The 12,874-nt window shown below is 31.8% G+C and overlaps 1 protein-coding gene across 6 annotated transcripts in view; it reads right to left on the bottom strand.

The window, feature by feature from the left end:
- Bi (T-box transcription factor bifid) overlaps window positions 1–12,874 on the bottom strand; it is a 67,701-nt gene that overhangs the window by 29,763 nt on the left and 25,064 nt on the right. For 3 of the 6 annotated variants that reach the window (XM_074241484.1, XM_074241487.1, XM_074241490.1), the window contains exons 3-4: window positions 9,720–9,833; window positions 8,337–8,499 (exon numbers count right to left, since the gene is read on the bottom strand). In XM_074241484.1, the coding sequence (XP_074097585.1) occupies window positions 8,337–8,499; window positions 9,720–9,833 (277 nt within the window). Of the gene's footprint in view, window positions 1–8,336; window positions 8,500–9,394; window positions 9,509–9,719; window positions 9,834–12,874 lie in introns of all 6 variants that reach the window. The other 3 variants (XM_074241488.1, XM_074241486.1, XM_074241489.1) reach the window with 3 other exon arrangements.

Raw genomic sequence — 12,874 nt, 5'->3', positions numbered from 1 at the left:
CACTGCATTCAGGACTTAAAAAAATGTTTGTACAAATATCATGCATTAGTAAAGTTAATTTATAATAAATTTGTCATATAGATAAAATGATCGTTTAGATATGCATGACATTTAAAAAAATATAAAAAATCTTCATACTTGAAAAAATTATTTTATTTAAATATTTAAACTTGAAAATTTTTATTTCATCTTTAATCGAATTTTTCAAAGCATTTCTTGATATTTATAAATAATAAATTAAACATACATGCGATAAATTTTATAAAAGATAAAAAAATCATAACTTATGTAAAATAAAAATCTGACTACATTAATTAGAGTAATTTCGCGAGATTTATTCGAAATTGTAAGCATAAAGTAATGATAACAACAGTTAAATATTAATGAGAAAAATGAAGTTTAACTTTTTTAAAGCTTAAGTAAGTCTTTTGCAATGTGTACACACACATGTCCCCCTCTACATATCGTATGTTTGCGAAGGTTTGCGCGACTTGGAACAGCTTGTGCGCATTTTATACGCGGTGGGGACGACGCCCGCCCCCAGATACGCCCTTCGCTTTCCCCTCTCGCTTGGAGATGATTCTCGTGTGTGTGATCCGCACATGTGTGCGTAGATATGTGCGTGAATGTACACAGAATATGGGATAGGGGTAACCGATCAGTAAATTCGTTAATCCTGCAGTGTACGCTGGTATAAATCCACCGAAGAAAACAACTAAAATTGAGTGCTGCTGTAGTAAAACGCGTGTATTTTTTTATTTTTTACTTTTTTCATTGATGATTTCTGAATGAAATTCAATCGATATTTTTTTAATTACCCGAGTAGTTACGATTAATTTATTTTTATGGCTATGTACGAAATGTACTGTAAAATTTTACAACTTTTAAACTCAATAAAACAGGGAATATTTTTTTTGTGTATTCAATTTTTGGAAAAATTTACTGAATTTGGAATGAAATTCAAAAATATTGAATGTAATAACACAGACAAAGATCTTGAGCTTCAATTTTTATATACAATTCATATATGGGAAATTTGATTGATTTGTAAAACATCTGTTTTTGAAAATTGATGAATTTAACGCTTGAGGTATTTTTTTTATCAAAAATTTGCGACTTATGAAAATTTTTAAATTACACTATAAAAAATTTGTAAGTGTAAAACTCTGCCATTTTTATATATTAGAATAAAACCTTGCAAAAAAAATTTTTGCGAGAAATTAATAGCAATTAAAAATTAAAAAAGAAATTCCACATTTTAGATTTTCTATGACTGGAAATCAAAATATTAAAATTCATAAAAAATTAAGCTCGAGTAATTTTTTTTTTTTTAAATAAAAATTATTTTTTAACATGAAGAAGAAAAATAATCTTAAACCCAGATAAACCTTTTTGAAGAATTTTTTTTACTTGATTAAAAAAAAATCTTGTAGTAAAAATCAATTTAAAGCAAAAAAATTTTTTAAGCTCACAGATTTTTGCTCGATAAAATAATAAAAAATTATTTTGGCCAAATAATCTTATTAAATTTTTTGAGTCTGAAAAAAGACTGAAAAATAAGCGTAGGTATAGATTAAATATTAATAGGATTGTTTATCCGAATGTAAAAGAAGCTTTTGGAGCGCAAAACATACATAACATAGTAGTTAAGTAAAGTAGAGTTTAGTAGTAACATTATACTATATTGGGATACACAAGATGAGAAATCTATCAGTTGAGGGATGAAGAGTATTTGATTGTGTTTGACCCTCGAGAAGACACGGTCAGAAATCGAGAATTCACATATACAAGCCAAGCACATGTGTAGATAGGGCAGAATAACTACAGAATAGATCTAGAACATACAGGATGTGTTTGTAGGTAGATCGAATGGAATCGAAGGGATGTTGAATCAGAGCCGGCGGTGGTTGGGGTCGTCAATTGGACCGCTCGCTCACAAGTGAAAGATAGATTGTCTGGGATCGTCTTACGGGTTGTTCGATTCTATTAAACAGAAATGCTCGCTGCGGTAGTTGAACCATCCCCTACAACTGCCCGGACCAACCCCTAAAGAGGATTTAGTCCTTGTGCTTGTGAGCTCAACTTTGGTCTATCTCTTCCGACACCGTGTTTCCGATTCGCCTAAATCCCCGTCCTCAATAGATGGGGCCATAGAATGGGAATAAAATGTGGAAGTAGATTTTGTTAAATGTTAAATGTACGCGGTATACATAATTTAAACATAAAGATCTAGTATCTGAACTACCACTCGAGTAAGAGCGATAGAGACGGATAATAGACAAACAGTAAAGTGCTCGGAGATAATTAATTCGAAGCCATAAAGATATTTTATTTTTATTGCTCTGGTATATATAGTATTATGCTTTATTAATATTAAGAAATAGGATGAAATACTGGAGAGGAAAGATATTAAATATTGAGAGATTAATGTTACATTCTCTTTTTTTCACACGAAAAATATGAATACTAATCATCCTTTTATATTTATATGTAGACAGGGTATACCTATTTCAACGTACCGTATTTATTATCACGATCAGCTATTCGGTATGCTTTGATCAATTCAATTAGACCGCGAAAGGTATATAAGATGAATAAATTAATTGATGAAATATATACGTGGTTCTAAAGCTTCGTTTTATGATCGTTTCATCGCACCAACGGTCTCACGAGATTTAGTTACCCGAGATCAAAAGCTTTACTCCAAAATCTCAAGGCATTTTCATAATATTCCGATAAAAACACAATATTCTTGAAGAAAAAAACAAAAAAAAAAAAAGAAAGAAAAAAAAGGATACTTTGAATCGATAAAAATTTTCTTCAATTGAAGACAAATAATCTTCAATTCAGCCCTTTCTTCACTGTAATCTAAACTTTATATACTTAAAACTTAATTTCTCCTTTTATACTCGTTTAAAATTAAAACACACAACCGACAGTAAGTTTATGAATGATTAACGAGAATCGTTGGGTAGTTGTGAAGAGAGGCGTTAAAGAAGATAACGGTTTGACAGGCCATTGGGTCACCATGTCCGGAACTCGTTTGGACTAATCACCACCTCATACTAATACTCAACTCTTTTACTTATATATTTACATTCATTTGCGTCTTATCCTGCGGCAAACGGAGAACAAGTATTTAATTCATGTTATCAAACTTGAGTATATTTTATCTTACTTCCTTCGACTCTTAAATCTTCATCAGATATATCTCGTCTGCAATATATTACTCGAACCGCACAATTTTATTACTGCAGCTCATCGACAGTTTTATGATTATAAATTTAAACGCTGGAGATGCAAGATTGGCTCGAGAATGAGAATACATTATCTATAAACTGAGCTATAAAATGATTACTATAATCGAGAAGTCTAATGCTATACATTATTCGAGATTAATTACAATTACAATTACTATCACGAGGCATAGTTTTATTTTATAGTCGATAGTTTTAACGCTTATACGTTCTTTTAAATTAATCCTCGGCTGCATTATTCGCAAATCATTCATGCGGTTCGTGTTTACATTAACTTAACAAACTGCCTCCTGTCTATATTACAATGTGTCTCGAGTCCCGACAGATCACGCGAGTTATCATGTAATAATACGTCCATTATCACTACCAATGCCACTGTTATTTTTCATCAATCAATCATTCATATTAATTAGCTTAAAAGTGTTACGTTACACCAATTATATCTAATTTAATTAGTACCAATTACAACTGATTTTAATCAATTATCAATTACGATAGAGATTGTAGACTAATTTAAGTGTGGTAATCATTAGATAGACTAAAACAGAAACTTGATGTGAAATTAATTAGAGACTCATTGTGTTATCACTATAAAGACACGAACGTAATTTTATATTGGAATTAAATAATATAATTTTTAAATAGAATCAATCCCTCAAAATATCCCTGAAGACAGTTGAAATTTTATTCACACACTGGTGAAATATATTTTCGAGTATATAATTATGTAATTTTGGATAAATAACTATAATCATCAAAATTTTATTTTCTATCTTCATATCAACCATGCGGTAAATTCATTTTAAGCCATTATGTGCATGTATACGAAGGCTCAAGCACACAAAATAATAGTTCCTGTAATTATTAATATTCAATGTTCGGTATTTTACATGAAGACAACAAAAATAATCCAGGTATTGAAATGAAGTCAACAGACACGAGAGTTATATTGTGTAGATAATTGGTAACAAAGTTCTTTGTTCGCGTGAGTTGACAATAAATATAGATAATAGTGGCCGTTGAATAAGTTGCAAAAACTACGCTTTAACTATCTAAATTTATAATGTAAAAATTGAATAGTGTTTTATGGATAAAATTTTTGAGTTTAAATAAAAATAAAAATGAAGCAAGAAGCAAATGAGTTTATATGATGACAAACGAAAAAGAAGTTGCAAATACGTGTAAGATTGAAAAGGATAATTCGCAGGGCAATTTGCGTTCGTTGAGCGAAAAACAGGCGTGGAAGAATCCGGTAAACCAGTGCCGATCATTATAATAAATAGGATAAAGACATAACGGAATATATGTGTGTATCCATAAACAGTAAACAGATATTATGATGTATCTGAAACAACCATAATTTTATTATTTTTTTAAGTCCCACTTAAGAAACTTGAAAGAGATGTACAAAAGAAAATATTTTCACAAAATATTTTTATGATTTGAACTTTAAAGGCGCTTTCTTAAATTATTTACTTCATGTATTATTAAGTTATTTACAGAAATTAAATGTTGGGTTTATTTTTATGTAAGACCAATAAAAAGAAGAAACTAATTTAAAATTTAGATTATTTAAAATTTAGTCAACAAATTATATTTTTTAAAAGTTATCGTGCTTACAAGCCCATACAGTCACTAAAAAAATTTTTAATCAATTCAGGAGCGTTTTTAGTATATATTAATAGATAATTTGTCTATTTAATAAAAAATTTTCACGGAAAATTTGTCAGTATGTTACAGAATCAGCAATAAAGGCTATTCTTGCAGATACTGATAATCAGCTTAGTTATTATTAGCTTAAATACAGTGTCTGTAATTTGGTATTTAATATTCCAAGTCTATGCACTCTAGCCTATAGTTATAAATACATTGAGACATATAAGCACTAAGAAACAATACGCGCAGGAACATCCGAGTGATAACAACGCGCAGATGCAAATCACTACGTGGTGTAAAGCTATATAACGGATAGAAGCTATCGGCGTTTCTCTTGGATGCGCACAAACACACCTTGATGTCCATCATCGTATATATCGTATTATATAATATATAGTACATAGTAGTTCGAACGCGTTAAAGAAAACTCTAGAGAACGTCAGCCAAAATGGCTCCCTACTGTCTCGGTGCCGGTTCTCCTTCTCCAAGGCACGCGATTTTACGTAATAAAGCAAGACGAGTACCCTCGTGCCCACGCGAAGTGCATACGTAAGGGTATTACATATATCAAGTGGAACCGATATGTATTTCATGATTTATCGTATATATTTATTTTCATTTTTATATTATATGTTATATGTATGTAATGTTGCTGCTTATACTACTGGTTACTGAGACACTAACTACCTCAATGGGAAATTGAGGTATCTTTTAAGCAACTTTGTAACATATATGAGCTTTTATTTGGAAGTTTTTGCGGGTGACCGCCACATCCATTTTGCGTGCAAGCACATTCAAAAATTTTTTTCGGTTTCTTTCAATCTTATTCAACATTCTATTGTTATGTTGTTCCTTCACACTTGAATATTTATTTTCTCACCGTAAGGTTACACATGTTACGTGATGAATAATACGTTGTTTGGGTGGGCTTTGAGGTTTTTTAAATCTTTTATATGAACATATGCGTTTTTTAAATTAAATTTTGATTTGATGAAACCAAACGCAAAAGTTAAAAAATATTGCTACTTTCCTCATCATCAAACAAGTCTGAGGTCCTTTCCACAATTTTCTGAGGCGAAGATTTCGTTTTTTTTTTTTTACCCAGATTTAATTTTTTTTTGGCTTTAAATAGTTGAATTTTGAACAAATGAACTACTTTGAACCAAATATCTAATTAAAATATCAAAAAATCATCATTGGATGCTAAAAAAATATTCGTAAAATTAGTTATTGAGCTAATAAATAATTTTCAGTAATTATCAAAAATCTGAACATTACTGATGGAAGCCATCTCAAGTTTATCTGTGAACTCAAAACACAAAACAAGTTTTTTTTCCGTGTATCTCCATGTTTGAGTCAAACGTAGGCGCAAAAGATATCAAGCAATGTAAACAATGTAATTTTTTTTTCTCAAAAATGTTTTGAAAGAGTGTTGTGTCTCTTGTCTTTATTAGAAGATTCTCTGCTCAGTGCGTTTATGAGAATGTGGTCGTCCATCCACTTATTCGGGGATACAAACAGTGGTGATGATGTATTTGAGAATGACAAACAGATACTTTAAAGAAACGAAGCAAAAGGACGCCGACATAAGGGATAAGTAAAGGTGAATAAGGCCAGTTAGAAGATTCACAGGAGCATAAAAGATGAGAGAGTGAAATACGACAGCTGCTTCCGTTTAAAACGTTACCACATGTTATTGTGGCTTTTTTTTAGCTACAGGTATTTTTTTCTAGGCATAATAACAGATAAAATAAAAGCGTAGGCGCCACTTTTGCTCTAATTCTCCGATGGGAAATCCCAACATTTAAAACCTATTTACTCTTCTCCTGATGCTTTTATGCATTAGCTTCTTTTCTCATTTTCTGCTTAGTCTTTCAAAGGCAATTATTGTCTTTCCATTAGCTACTATTATTATTTTTTTACCTAATCACATTTATAATATCCTTAATTATCTCTTTATGTTTTTCAACTATTTTTTTCTTGAGAAATTTTATTATTAATCTTGTTGCTTCAAGTTTCTTCACTTGTCGTGGAGCTATTTTAATTGTAACCGTGAAAGATTATCAATTTTCTCTTAAATTCAAAAGCCTTAGAGCTGTTTTGTTTGATTCAAGGCAAAAAATTCCTCAAAATAATTTTTTCAACCCAAATTTTTTCCTCTTAAATCAAGTAACTTTAGCTATCCAGGTATCTATGAACAAAGTCAAGCTTAATAAGACCTGAAGAACCAGATCCTGATCTTGACTATAGCAGATAGAAGAACCTCGAAGCTCTAACGGATAAAGGATAAGCATTAGCCCGAAATAAATAGGTGTATGGAGTCTAATGTAAGAGTCTAATGTCGATTCCCTTCCTTAGAGATCATCACAACAGGGACCAGGTGAAGTGTCTCTATTAGCCGTATAATATAGTCCAGAGAATAAAAAGTAGAAGGGTTCATTTGAAGTTTTATGGTTCTGTGAACAATCTGGATGTCAAAGGATCATAAGTCTTACAAGAGTCTCCTGAAAGAAGGCTTTTTTTGGCTATCCTACATTCTACATTCTAAATTCTGGCGGTAGTCTGTACGCAATGTAGGATGTAGGTGAAGCATTAGCTTGACGAATGAAAGAGCAAAAGGCTGGATACGAGACTGATGGGAGAGAATGAGAAGGAAGAATCATGCACAAGAGCGGGTCTGTCTTTGGCAGAAAAAAATCCACGACAGCAACGTAACCGGGTAAAGGAAAAAAGTAAGATGAGGAAGAGGTAAAGAGAAGCAGAGGTTTACGAAAAAAAAATAAGGACAAGAAAGAGAAAGGAATAAGACGACGGGCAGCTAGTGAGGCTGAGAAAAAGTGGCCTGACAAAGGTCAGCTGGCACGCATCCACCAGCCAGCAGCCATTGACATCGAGGTTCACCAAAGGAGGACTAGATTTCACGAGCCAGCGATGCAAGATGATTCAAAGGGTGCCGACAAACCTGCAAAGGAATTCGCGGGGACGTCGGTGAGGGAGGCTCATGTTAACCCGGGTGGTGGCTGTCTCTTGATAGAACTACCCCAGAATAACGTTAAAATTCCGGGCTAAGCGGCAAGACATGAAAATAAAGAGAAAGAGATAGATGGAAAGAAAGAAATGAGCCAATTGAAACGGATGTGAGAACGGAAGAGGATTGTCAAGCCTCTTACTTAATTTAACCCTAATAACTTAATCTGGATTTGTTCTAGATACTCGATTCAAGCGAATTCGGTTCTTTCTCGTTGTTGGTGAAGTTATCCTGGTGATATTTAATCCTACTAAGCAATTATCATGTGCTGGAGCAGAAGGTAGGCTAGTAGGTTACTATTACTATTGGTTTGGGTTATTGTTGCTCGGGGAAATTATTCTCTTAGGAATTACTTAATGCTAGTAGTAAGTGATTGGTTGGTTTGCGTTACGTACAGTACTTACATAGCCGTGCTTGTCGCTCATGTTGTTGGTTAACTTCAGTTTATGGAAGCTCACGACTTTCTGCATCCACTGCTCACCGCTGCTTGGCGAGTCCGGGTGTATGTACATCCTCTTCGGCATTTCGGGGTCCGCTTTTCCGGCCACCATCCACCTACTGTTTGAGACAATTCAACCATTAGTTTTCTTTTAGTTATCATGTTTTAAGAGTATTTTTATCATGCTTCTAAAGTTTGAAGAGATTAAAATCAAAGGGAGACTTATGCTGGGGAAAATTCGCTTTCAATGAGATTGTGATAATCTTTCCGTGAGAACTTGCAAAAGGTTTTAAATACATCTTCAATATTATCTTGTTCTCTTGGATTCTTTGAATACGGAAAAAGTGAATTTATTTCAATTTTATAAAAATTTTTTACTAAGATTTTAAACTCCTCCATTGTTTTTGATTGAGTTTTAAAGGCATAATTAATTATAACATTTTATTTCAAAACTCTTCAATGTTTTTTATTAAAAGTATGTTTTTAAAACACTTGAAACTTAAAATACACATGCTAATCGTGATGGAGATGAAAACATAACACTGTCTGAAAATATTTAGAATTTATAATTTATCAAACTAATTAAATATTTTTTTATGTTGGTGATAGAAAGAAATAATAATTATTGACGACTTTTAATTTTTCTTCATCTCCATCGTCGATTCAGAGCTTGCGATCCCCATACCAGTCGAAAAAATGATCTTCCATAGTTCCTTATAACTTAAGTTAATATTATAAACACGTGTAGAACCATAAAACAGGTAGTAACTGGTGCTGATTAATTAAAAAAATATTTTTAAAAAAGTATATTGTATACCTTGCTTGCATATTGATGATACCAATAAAGTTAAAGCATCAGGATATTTTTTTGGTTAATAGAAAATAATTATTTTCGACGAGTATGAGGGATTGTTCGCAGCGCACGCTCCGCGTTTACAACGCAAGGGATTAATAACTAAAAGATTCGATAAATTTTGATGACTAGAGGAAAAAATGAGTCATCCGGATAATCACCTGTTCTGAAATTTATATCGGCAGTCATCGGATGCCGCGATGTCCATCAGAAGTATGTAGCTAGCTCGTTTGTCTAAACCGGACACCCTCACTTTATAAGCGGGAAACATGCGTCTGCGAACAATTTGCAATTGCAAGAAAACAACATTGCCAATTAGTTGATTTCTTTCGTCCACTTTTTTTTTTTTTTTTTTTTTTTTTTTTTACATTTGTTTATTAACTATTTATATATTTATATCGGTGGACGAATTGCTGGTAAATTGATAGCACCCAAAAGGCAATGAAGTAGTTTATAGTTTATTTGTTTCACCAGCAAATTGTCTACCTGTTGTGGAATTTATATCTGTAGTCATCGGCTGCAACAATATCTAGAAGTAAGATGTATTTGGCCTTGGCATCCAAACCGGAAACTCGGAACTTCATTTGTGGAAACATCTGCCTAGACCCCGGATCAACATATTTAGATACAGATTAGAATGCCTTATATACCTTTGCATTATTATTTAATTATATACTTTACATTAATTATATATTTGTTATTATACAGTCATTGTTGTATCAATGTGTTGGTCATTTAATCAAAAGGTGTCACGTTTGTTTAATCACAATATAATTCATCGCTTTAACATAACACATGCTACTTTTAAAGATTAAAAGACTTATTAACATTTATAATCATAATCATTGTTTTGTTGGTGTTATAAATCTTAATCTGTAAGTAAGTACTGAAACTATGGAGTATAAATGATGGATGATAACACAAATCTTTTTTTTTTTTTTAATGACCAATTGTGTAATTTCAATTAATGTTATAGAGTACACAGTAAAAAATTTTACGTCATCAAAAATAGTGTTAAAAATTTTTCTGTTAAACATTTAAGACTTTTATGTGTCAATTTAACATTTATGCTGTTAACTGAACACAAAAAAGTGTTAAATATTTAACATAAAAAATTCAATGATACAAAAAAAAAAAAAATAGAACTAAAAAACAAGTAGTAAGACAAGTCGGAAAAAAGCAAAAATATTATTTTATTGTAACTAAAAGAGCCCGAATTAATTATTTACAGCAAAGCATTTTCGGTTGCACAATTAGGTCTGTCCATTTTAATATCAATTGATATGTCCGACTAGTTAACCAGTCCGACGACAGCCATCTTGGCTCACCCTGTATCCGGAGAATCCATGTCGCGTTTCTTCGAGTTTAAAGTTGTATTAGTGAAGACTAAAATGCTAAGCAACCGGTGACAAGCCCGACAGATAGAAAGTATGGCGACAACAAAAAAAGTAAATAAAATAAAGAAAGAATGACAAGTGAAGAAGACAGAAAAAGAATCGAAGGTAACGAGATAATAAAATTGCCCAGGCGACGTACAGAATTCATTGGTAAAGTAGGGTACGTCTGACATTAATTCCAAGTATAGACCACCCTTTACGCTCAAAAAATCAGTCGGGTACATTTTTAAGTATATGAGACATTGAGACCTATCATAAGTTTGCTTTTTTTTTTTAAGTTGTTCTTATTATTTTTTTTAATAATTATTTTACATACTCGCAACCTGATTTCAAGGGAGAATTATCATGTATAGACATTCACATTGCCGTATATCCAACAAAGAGCGGATCTTTTTGAAAGTAATCCAGGAAATAAAAATTCAACCGGAAAATGAATGAAATAGTGCCGCCGCAAGGTAGAGAATTTACTTTTGGTTAGACTCAATAGAGAGATTTTCAGAAGCATCTGCCCACTGTTGGTCGAGTTTAAGTTTGAATAGCGGCGCGAAGAGTCGCGCGAAATACGTGTAGTGACAGTCGAGAGATATGATGAGAGGGCAAAAGACCGAAAAAGGGAACATGTATACGTATAATCATGTCGCTAGCCAAGTTCTCATTTATGCCTCGGTGGACTCTCGAGAGGATTCTAAGCCGGATTATCCGCACCAGCAAAAACATCCTCCAGATTTACCTTTTTACTCGACACTCGCCACAGGAGTATCCCCTACCCTTGCCGTCTATCTTCTAATATATTCTCTACTTAAATTTTATATTTCATCAAAATGCTTCATATTTTATAAATTTTAATTTTAAGCACCAAGTAATTTTTAATGGAAGTATATTGATAGGTTTTAATAACATTTTTTAATTTTAAAAAATTATATAATTTTTTATATGACTTGATATATCAATAACAGGCTTGATACGTCGATTTATGACTATATATAATTTTTCTACCAATAATAGTGCAGAAAATATCCGACAGGTGGCGCATGGTCGCTAAATCGTCTCACTACAGGAGAGTCAAATTTAAATATTTAAACCAAAACGCATTTTTCGTTGTTTTTTCATTTAATCAGCTACACTATTTCATTTGAAATGAAAATAACGAGTCTATTTATTACGGAAATCTTGCAAAAATATAAAATGTACCATGAGACTTAATCTAATCAACCTCAGATAGATTATTATTAAAAAAAAAAAATGCTATAATTTTCTTGATTAATTTTCAAGTTCACAAGATCCTATCAATGACTCGTAACCCAATCTCAATCTGTTAAAAAAATATTTTTAATTACGAAATCATAAACATTCCGCTAGCATATTATACGATCATTCATTTTTTATGAGATCCAAGAGCGTATAATATAAATGAGGCGCCAACAAGACGCGAAGATGATCAGACTGAGAAAAGAGAAGCTGATGGAACCCTGAGGAGGTTAACTATATACCTATAACATTCGTATGTATTATGTATATAGGCGTTTCGTTCACATAAGGTGTCGACAATTTTTGGTTTTAATAGCCGACAAGTCCCGAATAAAAAATATTATAATAAATAATACACGAGCAAATTAATTTCACAAAATTATAATGCTTCAATATTTTAATATTCTCAAAATTAAGCAAAAATTTTTTAATAGTCTATTTCGATAACGATTCAATGAAATTTATCGCTGAATTGATTACCTGTGAAGCCGAAATTTTTTTATTATAATTCTAATTAATTAAAACATTTTTTTTTCTATATATTCAAATTATTATTTAATTATTCATTGTTAAAAAAAAAAAAATAATTTGTACAGTGTCAAAAAATAAATACTTGCTAATACATAACAATCACAATTGTGAGTTGCATATAAGAATGTTGTCAATAAATCGAACCAAATTGTAATTTATCGCGGAGATCATTAGCGACAGAGAGATAATTAAATTCTGTGTACACTCGGTAGCAATTTCACCCTACTCAATATTTATACTGGCACATATTCTACAAATTAATGAGAGTGAGAAAGACTTTTTATTTGTTTTTGTAAATTAAATATTTTTAACAATAACAAGTAAAATAAATATCTAAAAATTGTAAACATATTACAGCAGAATTGGGGAACAAGGATGACCAGCAGAGTTTGAGCAGGTATAGTATGTCGGCGTGTCTCTAGACTGTTGTTTAACAAATCGGTACAAACGATCGTTGTAAAGCAG

The sequence above is a fragment of the Cotesia typhae genome, unplaced genomic scaffold (genome assembly GCF_013202065.1).
Source record: "Cotesia typhae breed Kobodo isofemale line unplaced genomic scaffold, CoteBio_Ctyphae contig_33, whole genome shotgun sequence".
Classification (NCBI taxonomy): Eukaryota; Metazoa; Arthropoda; class Insecta; order Hymenoptera; family Braconidae; genus Cotesia; species Cotesia typhae.
This window is presented reverse-complemented; position numbering and strand designations above follow the sequence as displayed.